The sequence below is a fragment of the Microtus pennsylvanicus genome, chromosome 7 (assembly GCF_037038515.1).
Source record: "Microtus pennsylvanicus isolate mMicPen1 chromosome 7, mMicPen1.hap1, whole genome shotgun sequence".
Classification (NCBI taxonomy): Eukaryota; Metazoa; Chordata; class Mammalia; order Rodentia; family Cricetidae; genus Microtus; species Microtus pennsylvanicus.
In genome coordinates, this window is record NC_134585.1 from 7,802,015 (window position 1) to 7,824,154 (window position 22,140).

The window sequence follows — 22,140 nt, forward strand, 5'->3', positions numbered from 1 at the left end:
AGGCATGACAGACAAACCCAAATAAGTGGAGCCTGAGACCAGCATGGACCCAAACAGGCTCACAGATCCTGGAGTCTGCCGGCAGTCAGGCAACCTAAGGGAGCTGGAGGAGGTTCGGGGGTATCAGAGTGGCCTTTCCCTGCTGCCCAAGGAAGGACTCCCATAGAAGCCAGGCTCTTCTACCTCCTGCTTCTCACCTATTCCCACTAGGCTCATACAGTCCTCTGAGGGAGTGGCCACCTCCGGCTCCTGAGACTCCGGAGGCTCCCTGTGTGTCTGCCTTATTGGCGTTTGTCTTTAGAACTGTCCTGTCTCTGCTTATCCTCAGAACTTTGTCACCTGCCGAACGGATTCTGACCTCCTTAGCGTCGGGACTTGAAGTTAATCCATATGGTCCTGGTCATGATCCCCTGGCTTTAACACAACGGAAATTCTCAGTCTCCCTGGGCCTGAGCCAGGGTATCACCAGGGCTGTGTTCCCTCTGAAAGCTCTGTAAAAGCCTTTCCTCCCTCACCAGCTCGTGGAAGCTACCAGCGTCCTTCTGCAATAGCTCCATGCCTCCCATCTTCAAATGGGCTCCTGCCAGCTCCTGCCTTACATCACCATCTTCTCATGTGTCAAGCTCCGCCTCCCTTTCTCTATAAGGACTCTTGGGATCACATTTAGAGATAACCCCCACGTAATCCAGGACTGCTTCATTTCAAAAGTACATCTGCAGAGACTTGGTCATGGCGGGAACATTGCTGGCTGCTAGGATTAGGAGGAGGACACTCATGCAGATGGAAGTGTGGCTCAGGCCTTGGGCATATGGTTGTGAACGTTAACCTCTGCTTGACGCCTATAGCTTCCAGTGAATCCAAGAGTTCCCATAGTAGCCATGCAGATTCAAGCGCCCAAGCCTGAGGGCTACCTTTGGCACCCTGAGAGGGCCTCAGAAGGCACCTCTAGCCTGGCTCTGCTTGCTCCTCGAACCTGTCCACTCTAGCTTCCGTCCCCTCACAGGCCACCTTTGGTTTTGTATTGACTGTCACCCTTCTCCTCCCATGACCCTGGGTCTTTGGTGTCCCCCTCCTTAATTTTACTCCACACTGTGGTAGAGCTTCTCTGGGTCAGGCTAGGCAGCTATGCCTCTCAATCCTTTCCCCTTAAATGCTAGATCTGAGAGATCCAGGAAGGGGAAGCCGGCTCACACAATTGCCTTGCTGGATCTCTCATCTCACAGCCTCTCCAGGGATGGGGTTTCCAGGGCAGGATGGGGCGCTACTCTGTGTGTGTGAAACATCAGCTCCTGACGCAGGCAGCTCTGGACTTCGTTGCTCCCACAGTGCACCGTGGGCTTGCTTAGCTCATAGCCAACATTGCAGGAGTCACCCAGTGCCATCCCTGCAGGACATCACTCTATCTTGTAGATTGCCCTTTGTTTCTTTCCCCAGCCCTTGCTGTATGGCTTCAGGGGCATTACTTAATTCTCTGAGCCTTAGAGTCTGCAAAATAGGAGTGTCTAGCCTAGAGGGGTGCTTTGGGATCAGTAGTACCGTGTGTTTGAGTAAATGGTAAGCAGAGGGCACCCCCACCACCTCCACCCATGATACATCTGTTTACACACTGGGACCTGACCAGGGGATTGTCATTAATTTTCTTCTGTGCACTCATTGCATTGTGTCTGTCTTAAGAAGCAGCCTTTATGTTTGGAAGAGTTCCGTGAAAGACAGGTGAGACAGAGTGTCATCCGTGAGCTTGGACGTCAGGCCAGTGGGGAGCGGCCTGAGCAGTGGTGGGGCTAAGCCTGCAGCTTGCCTTCCATTCACCTCAGCATGTGTGTGCTCATGCCCCTAGAACCACGCCCCCCCCTTCTTAAAGATAATTTCAGTAATAGGTCTAGATCACAGTAATAAATGGAAATTTCTGTTATTATTTTATATTCTTTTTCAAATGCAATGACCAGAAAAACATCTCCTACATTAGAAAGGGAAATGAGGACTAATACAGATTTTATTTTAGCAAACAAAACAGCATGATTGCCTGCTGGTTCGCTCTAACCATCTTGAACTTGACGTCATTGCTAAGCACTCCGAAGCAAGAGACAGCCCAGCATGAGCAGTGTGCTCAAATGTGAAATTTATAAATTGGGGGTGAAATTCAGATGTGGATGGGGGGTAGGTAGATGGGTGGGTGGGAAGATGGGTGGGTGGATATATAGGTAGATGTTAGGCGAGTGATGGATGGGTGGCTAGACAGACGATATACTGGATGGCTGGGTGATGGTGGATGAGCGATGGATAAGATGGGTGGTGGATGGAGATACAGGTGTTAGTATAGAGAGTGGATGATGGGGCAGATGAATGGATAAGGGGATGATGGAGAGGTCGATAAGATGGGTGATGGACAGATAGGTAGGTATTAGGATAGATAAGTGATGGATAGATGATATGTTGGTGGGCAGGTGGATGATGCATGAGTAGATTATGGAGAGGTAGGTGTTAAGGCAGATAGTGGGTGGAGAGATGGATAGACAATATGTAGATAGCTTGTAATATTTTCTTTGGTGAACCTGTCTTTATGTGTTTTGGTCCTGGTCTCTTTTTCATATTAAATATTTTCATATTAAACACTTATTTCTCAGGCACTGAAAAGACAGTAGAACTCCCCCTACCTTTTAATCCCTCCAAAAACTGTGAAGGCAGTGCCCCTGTTCTGGAGCTGGCCATTCAGGAAAGTGGTCCAGCTGGTTTCCACTCACCCGGCAGCCAGCCTGAAAGACTCTGGCAGCTTTGGTTATGGGCAGAGCCTACAAGCCCACGGAGGCTTATGTAAAAGCTTAATAGCTGGCAAAAGCTTTAAAAAATGAATCAGTCTATGATGGACAGAGTAAAAGAACCATGAATTGGTTTATTCTCCTTGGAAGAAGGAGTTAAATCAATGCTCACTTCGAGGATGCAGCACTGGACACCAGAACTGTGTGTGCATCCCTCATGGGTGGGACAGCAGAGCTGGGAGACGCTCTCTTCCCCATGGAGAGCAGCTAAACCAGCTTTAGTCACAGCCTGCGATCTGGCATCCTGGACTCCAGCCCATGCCAGTTGAGTTTGCATCAGGACCATCATTCTGTGCCTATATCTGTGGGGCTGATGATGACACCAGGCTCCTAAGGTCTACTTGTTCTGTCTCTAGCCTGAGAATTGGCTCTGCCCTGGTAACTGTTGACAATAATGGTGGTGTTGACACTACATAAAACCATGGGACACATAATGTACCCTAGCGGTCCTCACTGGGGGTTGGGGGCACCTGGGCCCTATTCCCGGTGATGTGCCTATGGGCTGACTGCTCAGAGGAGCTGATCCAGGCCTGTGGGAAGGCCCTCCCCATCTAGAGACCGCTTGCTGAACTAGAGGAGCTCTCAACCCTCCTGGAGGGAGCTCACACTGGTCTCACCTGCCACAGCTGGAATATTGCTGATTCTGCATGATGGTTCTTATTAAGGAGTCCTTCTGTCCTCCAGTCTCTGCCGTCCTTGTGACACACTAGAACACAGTGAGTTGCCAGTAGAGGTCAGCGGGCCACTTAGAGCAAGCACAGCCTTGTTGACAGAATTCTGGAGCTGGCCTCTGTTTTGTCCCACACTGATGGAAACTCTCAGAAATGCTGACTCTCATACGGAGACCGTATGTCAATGGTGTCTCTTGCCCGTGAAATGGTCTTTGAAGGGATAAGACCCCTGGGTTTAGATAACCCATCCTGTAGTCACAATTGCCACTCGGCCAAGCAGTTGATTTGAAAAGCTCACACTTGCCAGGGTGAATCATCACAGCTCGTCTGTAGCCGATGTAGGGCTGTCCTCACTTTTCACATGGCGAAACAGAGCCTCAGAAGGGCTAAGAAACCTGCGCTGGTCAAGCCGACCTGAATTCGTGGTCTCGATTTCCCTGTACCTACTTCTTGGTCATACATGTACATGGCCCGGTGCACAACCCCAGCACCTGGGCAGAGCAGTTGTAGAGATAGTCCAAAGAGCAAGGGTGTAACCAGTCCTGGGCCTTCTGCGGTGGGCACAGTCAGCCACATACTCAGTCCCAGATGTCTCTGCTCACAGGACCACCCTGGCTTCCAGGCCCTCACTCTTCTCAGCCCTAATGGCTGGGGAGTGTGAGGCAAGGCTTGCACAGGCTCCATAACCGACCTTCTCACAGATTTAACCACCTTAATATTTAAAGCAGATAGGCCATTAGGCACCATGTCTGTAATACCACGTGTTTTTACACACTTAGTACAATATTAATGGCAACAAGGAAGGGCATTTGTGGCCCTTGTGTTTGGAATTGGGGGCCCACGTGGCCACTGCAGGTTCCTGTTGGCCTCAGGGTCACTTTGCCTCAGAGTATCATGGCCGCTCTCAGTAAATCCCATACAGCTGTCCCAGAGGATCTTGGCTGCTTAGCTCCTCTGGCCTGACAGGCCTGACTGCCGGGCACTGTGGCCTGTGACTTGCTAGGAGTCTTGCCTGGGACATGCGAGTCTTCGGAACATGAACATGCGTGGATACCCTGCAGAGTACTAGTGAGCACCGGGGCATGGATCCACCTGGTTCCCGCTCTGAATTCAGCATCCACTAGAGACATCTTCTCTTTCCCTTTGGTCTGCACACCCTTGGGGTCATGAGGCTTGTGGCTCTCTCCAGGCCTGTGGTCTTTGTAAAATTGCTCAGCCTCTGCTTGCCTTCCAGGAGGAGCTGCCATTTCTGCTCGATGCCCTGCCTTCTACCCCAGAGCCTCTGCGAGGCTCCTCTTCCCTTCTGAGTTTCTCCTGCTCATACAGTCCCCAACCCCCAGCCATATGCTATTTAAATTCTGACTTCTATCCTCTGGTTAATTGTTTACTTTTCTTTTGTTCTTGGCTTTATGCCAAAGAGTTTTCTCTCCAAATCAAAATAGAGAAGACCTTTTCTCCTGTCTTGACACTTTTCTGTGTGCGGCGCCGCTTGCTCACACCTGGTCCTTTATCAGAGATGAACCTTAGCTTGTAGAGTGAGGAAAGTTTTTCTTGGTTATAAAAGCCCCACATATTCATTGGAGAAGACTGGGGAAATGCAGTGTAACATCAGGAAGAAATAAAAGGATCCATTATCCTACCCAAAGAGCTGCTGTTGACACCCCAGGGCCTCGGTTTGCTGGGTTCTCATGCAAGTGTGCGTGTGTGTGCCCATGCATGCCTGCTTCTGTGTGTGTAGCGTGTGTGTGTGTGTCTGTGTGTGAGCGTGAGTACATGTGTGTATAGTGTGGGTGCGTGCGTGCGTGTGTGCATGCATGCATGTGTGTGTGCGTGTGTGTCTTTCTCTCCCACGGTTGTGCTTGATGGTTCTCACACAGCCCCCATCCGCGGTGTTCCTGCTGTTTGCATTAAGTGGTCTGCAGAGGCACTGATTATGTCAGCTCTCTGTTGGGGGAGGACACGCTCACTGTAACCATCTCATTGTTTATGAGACCCTGGGCTTCGTTCCTTGTTTTCCCAGTAAACTATACAAGAGGAGCTTCCCCAGCTGTGGAACTGATGGTGGGCTGCTGTGCCGAGCAGTGGGGTGGGTGTGAACCCGGGAGGTGACCCCGTTTGCTGTGACAATCGGATGAGCTAATCCACAGGCTGCACCTGAATGGTGTCTGTTGCTGTTACTTCCCAAGAGCAACTCCTAGAAATGGGATTCCAAGTCAAGGATGTATGCCTTATCAAACTGCTCTCCTCTGTGGCTGTGTGGAGACCCATTCCTTAGCCAGCATCCTCCACACCACCTCAGAACCCACACCCAGTGTCATCCCCATTCTTGAGGACAGTGGTGGCGTTATAGGAAACTGTAGAGAGAGCACAATGAGATCAGAATTCCCTGAACCCAGCTCCTCTTACATATACCACCCGTAGTAACACATCCTAGGCACCAACCGTGGCATGGTTCACCTAGTAGATTCAGGCTCTCATCATTCCTGGACCGACGTTGTTCTACACATATTCTCTCCCAAGCAGGCTCTTTTCACAGTTACTATAACATCCCATCACTTCAGGGGATCCCCATCCTAACCACACCCACGCCTTGCTGTCCTCACCCCACCCATTCCCACCCAAGTCCTAAACAAATGTCCGCTCCCCCTAAGATAGGCACTGATGGCAGACAAAGGAACGATTCCTTCCAAGTCCAGCCTGTGAATCAGTTGCTGGGCTTACTCACATAGCATGAGTGGGTATTACTATAGGCGTGTGGGGGACCCCAAAGCAGCCACATAACTGAAAGTCTCACCCAGCGTGGCTATGACGGCTTCCCCTTAGCTGCATTGATGGAGTCCCCACCTCCGTTAACCTTCCACCTCTGTATACACCTGGCCCCAGGGCAGGAGGGGCAGGCTGATCTCTTTCTCAGTCAGAGGACCTTCTCTCTCCTGCCTTTCTGTAAGAGAGTCTTAATAGGCCCCATCTGGGGGGTTCCTGGTGTCTACAGTGGCCCTGATTCTTGGAGAACAGCGCTCTGCAGCATGGGGGTGTGGTGGTGACAACTGACAGTCGCCCCAGAAAGCACGGAGTTGTTCTCACTTGGGGACGCCCTTTTGTTGTTCCCACTTTGGCTAACATTGGTATTTGCTTTGATTCCTTGGAGCCATTGCCCCTCATCTTAGATAAGAGGTTCCTAGTGCTAGATGGACAGACACTTACTGGATGCCGTCAGCAAGTTAAGAGAGTAAACAAAGACTCCTGTTGGTTAATCTGAGATACAAGAGTCTGGGGGGCTGAGTCCAACTGCAGGAGGAAGGGAACACCACAGGGTTCCAGCACTTTTTCCTTCTCAACAGTAGCTGGGAAACTGCTGGGGAGGGTGGGTCAAAGACCGTAGGATTCCTCAGAGGGAGATCTTACTGGAGATTTGTTACTCTGAGTTCAAAGAGACTCCGTGAAAATTGTTGCTAAGGCAATTGACTAAAAGATTCTACCGTCAGGGTAGCACGGTAGCTGTGAGACACGAAGATCTGGGTGTTTTACAACAGCTCACTCCTCAGTGGGATTTTCCCAACATGGATTTTTTTTAAAGAATGGTTTTGAAAGGTAATGTGGGCTTTCAGAGATGTGGAGAGGGAGCTCATGCCATGCTGGTTCCCAGCCTTGCGGGATGGTGTGTCTTGATGGAGCGGAGCTGGACCACAGGAAGTTCCCAGGCACTGCATTTCCCCCGGGGGGTGCTTGCTGGGATGCCGCTAAGACTAAGTTTGGTTTGGTTTTTTTCCCAGCCTATCAACTCATCCTAAACCTCAGTTGCTGTAGTAATATGGGCGGCGGCAGGGTTGCGTCCCCAATACCCCAGCCGCCTGCCCTGCCCGGCTAGCTTATGCCCCAAATAATTACACGGACACTGTATTCTTTTAAACACTGCTCTGGCCCATTTCTAATCATCTGTGTAGCACCCCTAGGTGCGCTTACCGGGAAGATTCTAAGCCTAAGTCCATCGTGGGTCGGAGCTTCATAGCGTGCGTCTTCCCTGGAGCAGGTAGCATGGCGTCTCTCTTGCGTCTGCTCAGGAGAGCAGAGCTGTGTAGTCTGACCTCACTTCCTCTTCCTCCCAGCCTTCCCTTCTGTTTACTCCACCCACCTAAGGGTGGGCCTATCAAATGGGCCTAGCAGTTTCTTTATTGCTTAAACAATGAAATCAACAGATTGATATATGACACTCCCACATCACTTCCCCTTTTTCTGTTTAAACAAAAAAAGGAAGGCTTTAACCTTAACATAGCAAAATTACATATAACAAAACAGTTATCAAGTAAAAGTTACATCAGAAACATTTATACATATAACAAAATTGACCTTAAATCTCTATAAATAAAGCAAAATCTATACTAATGCAAATTATTCATACCTATATCATATCCTCCTTTAAATGTAAAAGAACATTTATAAACTATATTTGGGAACATGGGCGCAGTTTTTTCTCTCCAAACTGCTTCCTGCTGAATGGGGGCGCTGTTAATCAGATTATTTAGGGTGTAACCTGTGTGCCAGGTTTATCTCAGTTGGCAGTTGAGCAAAGCAATTTTCTGAAGATGTTCACAGCAACCCTTCAGGAGGACGTGGTCCATCATACCAAATCGGAATAGAAGAAATCCATAGAGTCTCATCCTCTGTGAAAACAAAAGAAGACTCTCTCCAAAGCATCATATCCTTAGACCCAAATTCTGAAATCGTAATACCCTTATATCCATTCTGGTTTAGCTTGGCAGCCCATGTATTGAAATGTCTCTCTGTACTTAGCTCCTTCACAGTCAAAAATTTTAAAGAAAACACAATAATACAAAGAATCCAGACTCTCTGTGAATTTTTCATCTTTACGCGGCTTATTTTTATTTATATCTATAACTATCTGTACTCTGTCTCTTTAAAGACTTTACTTTTTTCTTTTTAAACCATTAACTTTATTCTCTATATTCTTTTTCTTCTCTCTCCAAGCCTACGTACATTCATCCAACAGTGTGATTCGTTTATTGGTCTGAATCTGTCCTATTGTGCATCTGCAATTTTTTACTATCCAGGAGCACTTTTGATTTGCACCTTTAAATCACTAGACGCTTAAGAATCTATCCTGTGACATTCCTAGGTTAACTTTTTGCTTTTTGAGCGTATATCTGTAGACCAGGCTGTCTTTGAACTCTCGGAGATCCGCCTGTCTCTGCCTCCCAGGCATTGGGATTAAAGGCGTACACTACTTCACCTTGAACTCACAGAGATCTGTCTCCCTCTGCCTCCCAAGTGTTGGGATTAAAGGTGTGTACACACAACAACTCTCTTCCTTTTTTTTTTGTTTTTTGCTTTAAGAACTTCAACTTTCAGCTTGCATATATTTTTAACACACTTTAAACCATTCAGAAATTTTCTCTGTCTTTGAATCTCTCTTTACTGTATATCTCTCTTTTTCTGACCACAAGAGCCTTTAAATTACTGAGCAATATCAGTAGGACTAAAGGCGTGGCTTTGACGGCTGGATCCAGCCCATTCCTTAGCTTTTCAGCCTCATGGCTGAGGTACTGGCTGCAAGGTCCCTGCCAGCCAGCAAGCTACAACAGACAACACTCAAGTCCTCTCTCAGTAGCCGGCCCTCCTGCCTCAAACAGTCAGAGTTTGCCCTGGCAGGATGGCCCAGAAAGCCGGCATTTTTAAACGCGCAGCTTTTTTCCTGCTACGGCTGAAAACCGAAAAGCATGTGTTCAGCTTTTCGTCAACACCATTTAAGTGTTTCGTGGCAGGACCTCTTAATGAGCTGCAGGCTTTGCAGCTAAAGCTGAGTCAGGAAGCCTCTTGGGGCTACCAGGTAGGAGCGGCACTCAGCACTTTAATTCTGAGACTGAGCGTGCAGCACAGAAATTCTTTTCATCCAAGTTACATCCAAATCTGACACGCAGAGCACTACGCAGTCTGAAAACACATCTCTGTATGGCAGCAGGAATCCGCCATGCTCTTCCGCCTGCCTAAGCCTGATTCTGCCTTCTGCCCAGGAGCAGGCGGGGAGCTCTGAGTCATCGTCAAGGTCTCAGAGCACTCTCCTTCAGATCCCAAGCGGGAACACAAACATAAAGCAAGAGTTTGCACTGGCGGCACAGCCCCAGGAAGCCACACTTTAAAATAACGCAGCTTTTTTTTCTGCTGCTGTTGCTGAATCAGGAAATCTCTCTACAGCACACCACCAACAAACAGCAAAAATCTGTGTTAAACTCTCTCTCCCTTATTTTTAAGCCTTCTCAAGTTTTTTGTGGACTCAGTTAGCCATACGTCTGGGCGTCATTTGTTGTAATATGGGCGGCGGCAGGGTTGCGTCCCCAATACCCCAGCCGCCTGCCCTGCCCGGCTAGCTTATGCCCCAAATAATTACACGGACACTGTATTCTTTTAAACACTGCTCTGGCCCATTTCTAATCATCTGTGTAGCACCCCTAGGTGCGCTTACCGGGAAGATTCTAAGCCTAAGTCCATCGTGGGTCGGAGCTTCATAGCGTGCGTCTTCCCTGGAGCAGGTAGCATGGCGTCTCTCTTGCGTCTGCTCAGGAGAGCAGAGCTGTGTAGTCTGACCTCACTTCCTCTTCCTCCCAGCCTTCCCTTCTGTTTACTCCACCCACCTAAGGGTGGGCCTATCAAATGGGCCTAGCAGTTTCTTTATTGCTTAAACAATGAAATCAACAGATTGATATATGACACTCCCACATCAAGTTGCTGTTTGATTATCGTATTTGCCCAAGCCTGGGAGAATTTCGTAACTGTAGAACCTCGCGGGCCTGTGTTAGAGACCCACGATTTCTGGTGGTCACTGGCTTAAGGCCAATCTGTATAAAATGACCACATGACAGCTCCGTGGTATGGCTAAGGGGAAGAGAGAGAGAGAGAGAGAGAGAGAGAGAGAGAGAGAGAGAGAGAGAGAGAACGGAGGGAATAGAGGATAGAGACAGCAGACAGCGTAGTGAGGCAAGCAGGAGCAGAGTAGCTGAGGGGAGGGCAGGGTCAGAGGACCCGTGTGAAGGCATAAGATGTAGAACAAGTACTTGCTAGTAGGGACTGAGGGAGCCTGGAGACGAGCATGCTGATGGGCACCACAGGTTAGGTGTTAATTGGAGAGTCCCTTTTGCTGGAGGTAAAAGAAATGACTCCTTTGGGTAGATGGGAACGAGTTTTACAAGTTCCTGAGGTGTGCTGGCTTTTATCTAACTACCAGAAAGCCTCCTGTATGGGTGGGTTGAGCTCATTGCTGGAATTTCGGACTGCCTTTTGGGGTGTGGGAAATTGGAGTTTCCTTTGGACTCGACACAGTTCAAAGGAGAGTCTTGTAACCCCGGCATGAAAGATGCCTGAAACACGCACAGAGGCTGTGGGGAAGCACTTCAGACACAGAGATGAGCGGGTCCGGGCTCCCTCGTGCAGGGCCAGAGGCTGGACGCGATGCCCCCGCCCCCGCCCTGTGAGATTCTGACTCTTCTATACAGGCTCCTAATTGCCAAGAAGAAGGAACAATCATGCCTGCCATTGCCAGCCATTTTTGGAACGAACAGAATTTGGATATCAGGGTAAATGGGATAGATACCGCAAGAATTCACTTGGTGTCTGGTGTCTGGAGCTTAAATCCAGGGATAGAATACTGTAAGCTTTCTCGTGTGCCTGCGTGGCCGTCTTCCTAGCAGTGGCCCAAACAGCTATCTGTGAGCAGTCCTCTGCAGAAGCCAGGCTGCGTTCCAGAAGTCTCAGCTTAGGGCAGATCTCTGCCTAGCACTAACTGGTCAGAAAGGCAGGTAAAAAGGGCCAGTTCGAGCTGCATAGTGAGTCTCAGGCCAACTAGAACGTACATAGCAAGACCCTGTTTCAAATATAGAAGGGCAGGGGAGATTGAAACCAGTGTTTCACAAAACTTATTTTTTAAAAAAAAATAGTTTTTCACATATGTGAATTTTTAGTGTGTATGGAAGAAGATGTATCTTTACATGCATGGTCTAGAAATCCACACTGAGCCAGGGCAAAATGGTACAGCACACCTACTGCCCAGCCAGCACCTTCCCAGCATACATCATAGAACAAGGCCTGGCCTTCCAACCAGACTACCGTGGGCAGGGCACTGAGTCTGATCGTAGGTGCTTTGGATGGGGTGCTTTGGACACAGGTGAAGGCTGAGAGTGGGGTCTGGGAGCTCTTCCAGTGGGGTGAGGACGGGGAGGGTCAGAGTTTGAGCCTGACTCCGATCCTTGGAACCTAGGCCTGTTGAGTCCTCCAGTCCCCCTGGTGTGACATGCTGCTTAGCTGAAGGATGGAGTGCTAGTAACCTCACTGGATCAGCCCCTTCTGGGCTCCAAATGAATCTTCACTGCCCCTCCAGATCCCTGCAATACCACAGAAGTGAGCTGAGGGCAGAGTCATGCAGGACCTTAGACGTCAAGTTAGAAGATGGTCCAGCCCTGAATGGAGGTACTGACACCAGCATAAGCCCTAGCTGTTCCCGTGGAAGCTGAAAGAACCCTCCAGCCCAGGTCCCCACTGTGCTGGGGGTGGGGGCAGCCACTGCCCAGCACCCACACTAGGATGCAGCTGTGGCTGCATAGTGTCAGCCCTGTTTCCCACCTGGGAGATGAACCGACCAATGTCGTCAGTTCCACTCCAGAACCTCCCAGCTCTCACCACTCCCTGCTTCCTCCTCAGTGCCCCCCCCAAGCCCTGCTGTACTGAAATTCACAGGTGCATTAATGGGGCATGAACCCTGATGAGAAGCCCTTCCTGGGTACCGGGAAGTTCTGTGCTTTGGTTTCTAGAAGGTAGGAAGGTCTCACCACCATGTGCAGCCAGGGTCAGCATTGCTCTGTTGGGTCCCACAGGGTAGCTGATCATCTGGGGATCACTCTTGGCATCTAAAATGCTCTCCTGGCTTAGACAGACAGCACAATGTGGGGCTTGAACCAGGTACCTGAGAAACCCCTTTTTCTTCCTTCATCTCATAGTGGGACCTTGAGGGACAGGGGATATCCTTATTCTGACACATTATAAACAGAGCCACATCCTCAGAAGGAGACTTCTGGACTCAGAACCCAAGATGGCTCTTTCCAGCTTCAGAAACCATCCTGCCCTTTCTCTGGCCCAAAAGTCACGAGCCTAGCGTGGCCGCTCTCACCTCTGCGCCCCAATCTCCTGACTTGTTCCTTCTGGGTGTACCATCGACCATGCTTGCAGGTACCAAACATAGCTTTTCTTTGTCCTTTCATGGGACTGAGCTCTGTGGAGACCTTGGGTGGGCATGCGACTGTTGTGAGAACAACTGAGTCCCCATTGGATGCTCGGGTGGCTCACTCTTCTGTCTCCAGTCCCTTGCCCCACAGCACCCCACAGCCCTGTGTACCCCGCTCCTGATGCATCCCTCTGGTGGTCCTGTGATCCAAATGAACTCACCGTCTGTCGCTATAGGCTGCTTGCTACGTCCAGGAGAGGCCAGTGGTATCCTGGTATAATTGGCCGGTTTACAGAATGGTAATTCTCTTAGGGAAACTTTCATGAAGTGGGGTGATAGATCCCCTGGGTCAGTTCCATCACCATGAGGACAGACAGGGAGCATGTCTGGAGAGTGCTTGCTGGAGGTACCCCAGGCTGGTTACTGTGATACCCTAAATCTTACTCCTTGAAGTTTTAGGAAGAAGGGGTATAGAAAGATGTTTATCAGAAAAATCTCTACCCAGCACAGCTGGCAGGGGCCATTGATTGCCAATTAGCGAGAGCCCTGCTCCCCTTCCCCCACCTTGCCTTCCTACACCCCTGACAGAAGCCATCCAGCCTAAGAATCACTGAGCTGGACCAGATCAGCTCTTAAGACTCACGGATGCTCCACCACACACAGCTCTTCTTCCATCCTTGCATGACATTTTACCAGGTCAAGGGCAGCCCCCACCACCCCCAGAAAGCCGTGGGCACAGAAGGAGCCGCATCCATTTTTACTTTTCCTGCACCCCTGGAAATTCTTCGGGTGTGCACTCTAGTCTTGCTAAAATACAGCTGGTGCTACACGGGTTGTGGCTGGAAGATACTCTTGTTGCATTCAGGCAGTTCAGGGACCCTTGAAGATATGAGTCATCCTATAGGACCATGATCTTATGGTGACCAAGACGGCATGGCATCCAACCTGATATCCAGCCCGCCGTACTTCCGTGGTTTCTTTCCAGTAGTTTCCTCTGCTTGTTGCTCACTGCCCCCTGGAGAGCCCAGTGGTGCTCCGGCCTTATTGGCCCATTTACAGACTAGTAAGCTGAGGCTCCTGTGGCTACAGTCTTGCTTACAGAGTACAAGAGGATCTTGTACAGAGAGATGGTGAAGGACGGACGGTTCAGTCCCTAGATCCAGCCCCATGTCTAACAAGGTCCAAAGCAGGATGCTGATTCAAATACAGACTAAGTAACCAGGGTCAGTAGTTTCCAGGGTGTGTACCCTGTACCCTCATGGTCGGGTGGCCTGAGATGAAACCTCAGCTGGGCCCATGGGGGCTCACACACGTCCGAGTGCCTCTGTTTTTTTGAATTGTGCTTGGCTTCCACCAACTCTTGGCAAGTGTCTGTATTCTTTTCCGTGGGCGGCATGGAGACGGGATGGGGACTGGCTCCGGACGAAGCTGCTCAGTGACATTCCCAGGTCCCAGCTGGGAAAGAGAAGGGCCGATACCCGGTGAAGAGAAGCCTTCTACTTTCTTTGTTTGTGTCTCTTGCCAGTGTTTTAATATCCCAGTGCTGCTAGTCAAGCCACATGAAAGATTTGGGGGCGATTTTCCATGAAATGGAGAATCTTGCTTGCTTATGAGCCCCAGCCCTGATCTGCCTCCGAAAGCTGGATGGCAGACTGAAAACTCCCATGAATCTGCCTGCCTTGGCATCTTGTTTACATTTCAGCTTCTTTTTTCTTTTGCTGTTTCTGGGTGACGGACAAAGGACCTACAGAATGGTTCACCGTGTAGACAGACAGCCCCGCGCCCTTCCTGATGAGGCTGCCTGGGGGTCTCATGGGCACGCACGGCAGCCATTCCGTCTCTGCAGTCAGGGACAGTTGGTCCAAGCTGGGTGTTTCCTGACTCCAGCCCTCCCAGCAGCGCCCTGCCCTCTGGCATCTTGGACTCTCCTGGCATTGGCTGTGCTGGAGACTAATTAGCAACAAAGAGACGTGACCTTCCTGCTCCTGAGATGTCCCTGTGTCAGAAGGCTTTTGCTCAACTAGTGTTGCAGCCAGCTCAAAAGAGGCCTCGGAAAAGCTGGCAGAGCCGCAGAGTAGAGGAATGTGGGTTCGCAGTGCTTTCTGCCGAGGTTCCCCATGTAATCTTTCTTCTCATTTCAAGGTTCTGTAAGCCTCCCTAGGCCCTTTGTCAGAAACGCTGTCAGGAGGTGGTTCTTGATCCCAGAACAAAGGCGTCACCCTAGCTCCAGCTCAGCTGTTCGCACAGGAGCAGCAAGGTGTCAGGTGCCACAGGGCCTTCCAATTGATTGACTGGAAGGCTTACCTTTTCTAGTATTATTATTTATTAATCTATTTGTTTGACATCCAAACCGCAGCCTCCCCCATCCTCCCCTCCCAGTTCCTCTCCCCCATCTCCCCTCACTCCCCCAGTCCCCTTCTCTTCCGTCTCCATCCAGGAAAGAACAGGTCTCCTATGAGTATCAATAAAACATTTACCTTTCCTTTTTTCTTTTTTCTTTTCTTTTTTTCTTTTGAGACCAGGCAAGTCCCAGACTTACCATGTAGCCCAGGATGACCTCAAATTCATGATCCTCCTGCTTCAGCCTCTCAAATGCCACTGTCTCTGGTAAAGACCCTACCCTTCAGATTTGAAAAATGTCAACTCTTTGCCATCCTATCTTTGGAAGCCCAAGCATCAAACTATTTCTTTTTCCTTCACACATCATCAATGGTCCTTATAAATCTAGGCAAACCCCTTGTCTCAAAATTGCCGGGACCTACAAGAACCTAAGGCGTTTCTTTTCACTGAGCCGACTGTGACCCCACGAAGCAGGCTACTCCCCAACCCCTGGAGGATTTCAAAGCGTTGACCCCATGATGGTAGCCCTCACTCCTCAGGCATCGCCCACTGCTCTGGAGGAACCTCTGCAGATAACCCTGTTGCCATGGAAAGGAAGACTATTTAATACAACTTCCTGAGTCTAGGGAGGAGGCGGAGATGGCAGGAAAAACCAGATATTATTTTAAAATGTTTCATTCCAGTGTTTCATTTCAGTTTTTAAAAATTACCAGTTTGTTTAAATGCTTAAGAAGAAGCTTCTTCGAGGAGCTCAGGACACACAAGCGAAATGTCTCGGGGCTCACTCTGTCCTCTGTGGTGAATTCTGCCGGTCGTGCTTGGCAGACTCACCATGCTGTTCCTCAGCGAACAGGAGTTCTGGGTGGAGGTGGGCATGGAGGCCTGTCTGGACTTGACTCTGAGTCTGCAGTTTGGTATGGTCCTTCACTGTGGCCTCGGATTCTTCAGAATCACACAAGTTTGGCCGTAGAACCTTAAGGAATGTCACTCAGGGCTAAGCCATCGCTAGGTGACAGCCGACGCCTTTGTGGGCCCATTCCACGGAACTGAAAACTGAGTCACAAAGAAGTGGGTGGGGCCCAAAGAGATGGCTCAACAGGCAAAGGGCCTTGACTGGCAACCGTGGCATGCATGTATTAACACAACTAAGTGTAACATAAGAACAAAAGAAGTCAGGGAATTTTCTCCCGACTTCTAGAAGCAAGAACTCAGAGGGCAGAAAGCCCCACTGGACACCACGTGGGCCCTAAGAGGCCCGGGTGTCAGTCTCTCTTGGCTGCACAGAGGATGCAATGTTAGGAGCTGTTCTAGGGGTTCTGGGGAGCTGGAGCAGCCCCCCCCCCCAGCCACATGACACCCTTAGCGTTTGTGTAGGGGAGAGGGAGAAGGATAGCTGGCCCACAGCACCATAGCCCACATCTTGTAGCCTGCCCCACCCCTCAGGGCCCCTCTGAGCCTAGTTAAAGCAAAGGATGGATTCCTTCTGCCTGGGATCCTCTGCATGGTGTCCCTGAGATGGCCCAGGGACCACTGCGTCTCTGACTGCGGGCACACTTTGAAAAGCCTCTTGCCTGCCCCTCTTTTTAGAAGTCTCCCAGCACCATCTGTTATAGAAAGGGCCTTCCTGCCTTCCTCCTTCCACCTCCAGCTCACACGAGCGTGAGACCTCAAGGACCAAACTGAACAGGCAGCGTGAGCTACAAGAAAGACCCCAAATGCCTCGATGAATGACCAGAACCCCAGGCTGACTTGGGACCCCACGTTGGCTATGCCAGAAAATTTACATCATAAACCATGGCTCAGAGGCTCATGCCAGGAGTAGTCATGGGAGAAACAAGGCTGGTCCTGGGTAAAGGTGTGTTCTGCTGACAGTAGAGACCAAAGACGCAGCCTGCCGCTGTAAACAGCGGGATGAAGAGAGAACAGGAGGACTAGGAGAGGGGAATTCATAGGACTGGAGTGAGAGACCACAGTGGGGACACTTAGCCAGGCCACAGGCTGGGAGGGAACAAACCCTGGACCCCTACATGCCCAGCAAAGAGTCAGATCTCTCCTGCGGGTGACAGGAGCTCACAGGGACCCTGCAGAGAGAAGTATGGCATGGATGGGATGAGACAGGAATCGAGCCATGGAGGAGGCTACTGCAGGAATCAGGATATGACCAGAGACGAGCTGGAACGGCACTCTCAGCAGGGAGCTCAGTGCAGATGGAAAATGCGGTCACAGCTATCACGGTCGTCCTGGTACTGGTACACAGGGCGGAACCAAAGGCATGAACAAATGCTGTTTCTGTATCATTGCTGGCCTGGCAGCATGCAGGAAATGGCCTTAGTCACAGAAAGGCCAGGTTCATGGGAGAGAGTTGTCTGTTTGCTATATTCCACCATTTCTAAGTAGAGCAAGAAGCAACTCAGCTAAAAAAAAAAAACAAAAACAAAAACAAAAACCTGCCAGGCCTCAGGAAGTAATTATCAGCCCGGGTCCTCCTCCTCACATAGGGACTCAGGCAGAGTACTGAAGGGCACTACTGCAGTAAGCCCAGAAGAAGCACCCAAGGGCAGCATCTGTTGAATGAAAGTGGGGCTTAGGGGTGCCTTGTGATCCCAGTAGTTCAAATCTGGAGATGGGGGGTTTCAATTCCAGGCCACACAGTGCGACACCGTCTCAGAAAGGAGCTGAGTCAGTGCAAACCATTCTCCTTTGACGTGCAAGGCCCTTGGTTGGATGCCCAGGACAAGAGAGAAAGGAAGGGGGGAAAAACTGTCATAAAGTTTGAACTATTAATTATGGGATTATTATTATATTATATATAATATGTTAACATATTGCTATAAGAGATATTATTAACAGGAAGGGATGGCAATAATAATAGGATGATTACCAGTGACAAAGAGCTGAGACCTGCTCACATCCAGGCTCTTGTACAGACCATGCCAATGCAAGACCTGCCCTCGCTGTCCCGCAGGGCCGGGGCTGGATGCTGGCCGGTGTGCAGAGGCGCAGTGTATACAGTTATATGTTGCTGTGACACTCGCAGTCCACAGCTGTTCTCTTGCCATTTTAAGCCCCCCTTTGATCTAGTTGTTCGGCCCCAGATCCTCATTTCCCAAAGACTAAAAGGCAATCATTTTATTTTAATCAATAAACTTAAATTTGCCTTTCCCATGACAACTCTGTGAAGTGACTGGAGACCAGCTGTGCTGCGATGCCCTGAAACTTCATCCTCACCTTTGTGCCACACGCAGCCGCGGGCACTGCAGGCCCGGGGACGCAGGCGAGCAATTTATTTTCACCTAACAAAGGAATGAAGCTTTTCCACAATCCATACACGCTGATAAAATGAAGAGATGCTCACGTGACATCAGAGAGCCCACGGTTTTGAAAAGTAAACACCGGTTCCGAAGGGCAAGGGAGTACCTGGTACCTGGAACCCAGCATCTCCATGGCAACCAGCCACCGCTCTGCTACCTCACTGCCTGTGTTTTGTGCTTTTTTGTTTAAATGCATGTGTGCACATGTGTGTTCGTACGGATGTAGATACACATGTGCGCACATGCATGTGGGAAACCAGAGGTCATGAGTCTCATTTTTCGAGGCAACGTCTCTCACCGGCCTGGCGCTCACCACATAGGTTAGGCTGGTTAACCAGTGAGCTCTAGGGATGCTCTTGTCTCTGCCTCCCTGGTGTTGGTGTCGGAAGCTTGTGACATTTGGCTACATACATGAGTTCTAGGGATTAAACCTGGGTCCTCATGCTTGAAGAGCAGGCGCACGACTCGCTGAGCCTTCTCCCCAGCCTATCTTCCATGTTTTGCAGGTGGTTTTCAGCAAGTACTGCAACTCCAGCGACATTATGGACCTGTTCTGCATCGCCACCGGCCTGCCTCGGTGAGTGTCCCCTGTGTGCTCTGTGATGAGGACCGCGTCATCCCCACAGTGGACCAGGGGCAGGTGAAGCTGCAGATGGAGGGTCAGATCAGTGCAGCTCAGTCCGGCTCGGCACCTCCTCGGCAGCCGAGCCCAGCCCCCGGGTTGAACTCGGCAGGGCCCCCTCTTCAGAGCTGGGCCTTTCCCTCCACTCACGTGTTCATTCCCTGTTGAGAAAGGAAGGTGGCTGTGTCCAGAGTTGCTCCCGCCTCAAATAGCTGTAAACGTCCTTGCTCTCAAGGGTGCCGTCGTCAGCGTAACACACGGCTGGCTTCAAGATGAGCTAAAAGCCGGTGTCTATCCTACAGAACCCTCCAAATCCCCCCACAGTTTCTTTCCTAAATCCAGTCTGTACTAGCATGGGGATTTTCTAATTACAGGCTGAGCCTCGCTAGTCCCCAAACCCCAAGTTCTCCAAACTGTGAAACAGTTTTAGCGCTGACCTGACACCAGAAGTGGAGAATGACCTGGTGCAATGTCAGTCAAAACACAGCATGAAAGACATGGATTGTGTTTACACATGGGTCTGCTCCTTGTAGTATTACATCCCATAAATTCAAGTAGCCTAAAATCTGAAGAAAAAAAAAAGTCCCAAACACTCTGGCCCTGAGCATTTTGGCTAAGGTGCACATGATTCATTTTAACTCCCAATTTTCCATTAGAAAAGACAACCAAAAGCCAGGCATATATCTGTAATGCTGGTATTTGGGAGGTTGAGGCAGGAGGATTGTGAGTGAGAGGTCAGCCCGGACTATACTGTGAGACTCTGTCACAGACACAACTAAAGAAAGAGGCAGGAGAAAAAAGAGGTGTATGGGTATGACACTGGATGGCAAGAACCTTAAAGTTGGGGTCAGAGTCAGTGGAGGTGAAAGGGTCAGAAGGATGACCAAAGCTTTTCGCAAACCAGCAAGAAAGGGACTGCAGTGATGAAGCCGTGTCCTGGAGGCCACAGCAGATGATTCTAGTGCAGTAAAAGCAGCCACCACGCGGGCAGCTTCCCTACCCTGTAAGACTGGGGTCTCATTTCCAGGGTACTGATCTGAAGAATTCACAGGCCCCTGGGGAGCTGGATAAAGTCCTTGCTGTGCACGTGTGGGACCCAAGTTAACACTCACATAAAAAGCCAAGTGTGGTGGCACACGCTTGTAATCCCAGTCCTTAGGAGGCGGGGACAGGCAGGTACGGGCAGTGGGGGTTCACTAGCCAGGTAGGCTAGCTGAATTGCAGGCCCCAGTCCCACTAAGAGACTCTGTCTCAAAATTCAAGGCGCGTGCTGCCGGAGGAATGCCTTGGAGGTTGACCTCTGGCCTCATGCACCACACAGCATGCACTCATCCTTATACACACAAATTAAAATACAGTAGTGGTCATTCACAGCTGAGGACCAGAGGGCTTAGTTCACTTGGCAGAGGTAACAGCTCCTCAGACACCCCAGAGATGAGAAGCTGCGGAGGAAACTGGTTTTGACCATTTAAGTCCGTTTTGTGGGAGAGCAATGGGACCTGCGCATTGGGCTCTCCCAGGGTCCAGAAGCAGCCAGATAAGCAAGCGATGATTCTTGTCTCTGATTTATGTTAGTTTTGGGGCACCGTAGCTTCCTTCATCTCCCAACTCAATAAATTAGCCTTGCTCCAATTCCCACTTTAAATTAGTTAAAAATTGGCAGGCTCTTAGAATACCTTACCCTTTTAACAGAATTTGCTAAGGGAGGGTGAGGTACAACCCGCTGCCCTTGCCTGCCCTTACTCAAGGACACCTGGTCCCCAGTCCTCAGGGCCAGCCTCGTTCCTCTGGGCTCTGTCACATGAGGCCTGGGTGTACGTGTGTACAGGGGGCGGTGCTGACTTGAGTCTTTTGCAGGAACACCACCATCTCCCTTCTGACCACGGATGACGCCATGGTCTCTATCGATCCCACCATGCCTGCGAACTCAGAGCGGTAAGCAAGCATCTCTTCCTGGGGTGCCTTATGCTTCCATGCCATGTGCCCGGGAGTTTGCAATTTGGTTTTGTTTACTACTGTTGAAGAGTGTGAAGTTTCAGCAGAGAAGGGAAGAGGCAGATGGGAAGCAGGGGGAGGAGGCTCGGTTCACTCCTGCCTTCTTGGGAAGCTGTGCTCCGTTCTCAGTAGGGGCCGTAGAAGGAGGCCGGCCATGTGCAGACACAGGGAACTAGACTAACTAGACTAGGAGCATAGCTCCAGCCTGAGGGATCCTTCTGAGACGGCTAGAGCTTCCAGGGGACTTTGTCACCCCATTTAAGCCCTTGCTGGAACGTTCTGTGCATACAAGGAAGGAGACTGAGGCACAGAAGGTCGAGTAGATAGCTGGAGCCAGTCATTTGTACCCTCAGGGAGGGCATGGGACAAAAACAGATCCTTTGTGTCAGTGATGCCACTTTCCCAGGTGGTCTGGAAAGTCCCTGGGCGTCTCCATGTCATGTGCGCAGTTCAGCTAAACAAAACTCAAAATGCAACCTCTGGGGCTGGCGGGATGATCCAGCTGGCAAAGTGTTTGTACGAAAGTGTAATGGTATGAGTTCAAGCCCAGGACCCGTGTGACGATGGAAGATCCTTTGACTTCAACATCACACACTCGCACATGCGCACACACACGCGCATGCATGCATACACACATACATTCATACACATGCACACACACACACATGCCCAGTGTTCAGAAGGAACACTGCTTTGTGGGATGCTGGAAACCACCTCTCAGATGCAGAGGGGGATCGAGATGCGTGAGGTTGGACAGGTGTCTGGTGCTGTGTCTGGTTACAGTGGTGTGGATGTGGAGACAGAGTGAGGTATCTAGAAGGCTGGGTGAGGCAGGGACATGGACAACATGTTTGTGGGCTTAGACTAAATGACCTGGATCTGGGGGTGACCACATGCTGTGAGTTGGGTGTCGGTGCATTGCCTGTGTGGGTGTATGGAGATGGGGAAGTAACAGACACAGGCATGGTGGACAATGCCTGCTGAGGTGTAAGCATGCTGTCTCCTGGGCCTCCATGTTCTCCTGCACATCCCCTCCAGCATCCCTTCTTCCCTCTTCTCCCCCAGAATGGACTCAGTATCTTGACCTGAGCCTGTGTGCTGGGAAGGGATTGCCAGAGTCGCGAGTGGTTGCTGAAGATGCCATGTGCATCATGACATG

The 22,140-nt window shown here is 50.3% G+C and overlaps 1 protein-coding gene across 3 annotated transcripts in view; it reads left to right on the plus strand.

Annotated features, from left to right (window-relative positions):
- Positions 1 to 22,140, plus strand: part of Pde9a (phosphodiesterase 9A) — a 90,011-nt gene that overhangs the window by 12,902 nt on the left and 54,969 nt on the right. For all 3 annotated transcript variants that reach the window (XM_075979773.1, XM_075979771.1, XM_075979772.1), the window contains exons 2-3: positions 18,871 to 18,941; positions 20,844 to 20,921. In XM_075979773.1, coding sequence (XP_075835888.1) covers positions 18,871 to 18,941; positions 20,844 to 20,921 — 149 coding nt within the window. The remainder of the gene's footprint in view (positions 1 to 18,870; positions 18,942 to 20,843; positions 20,922 to 22,140) is intronic.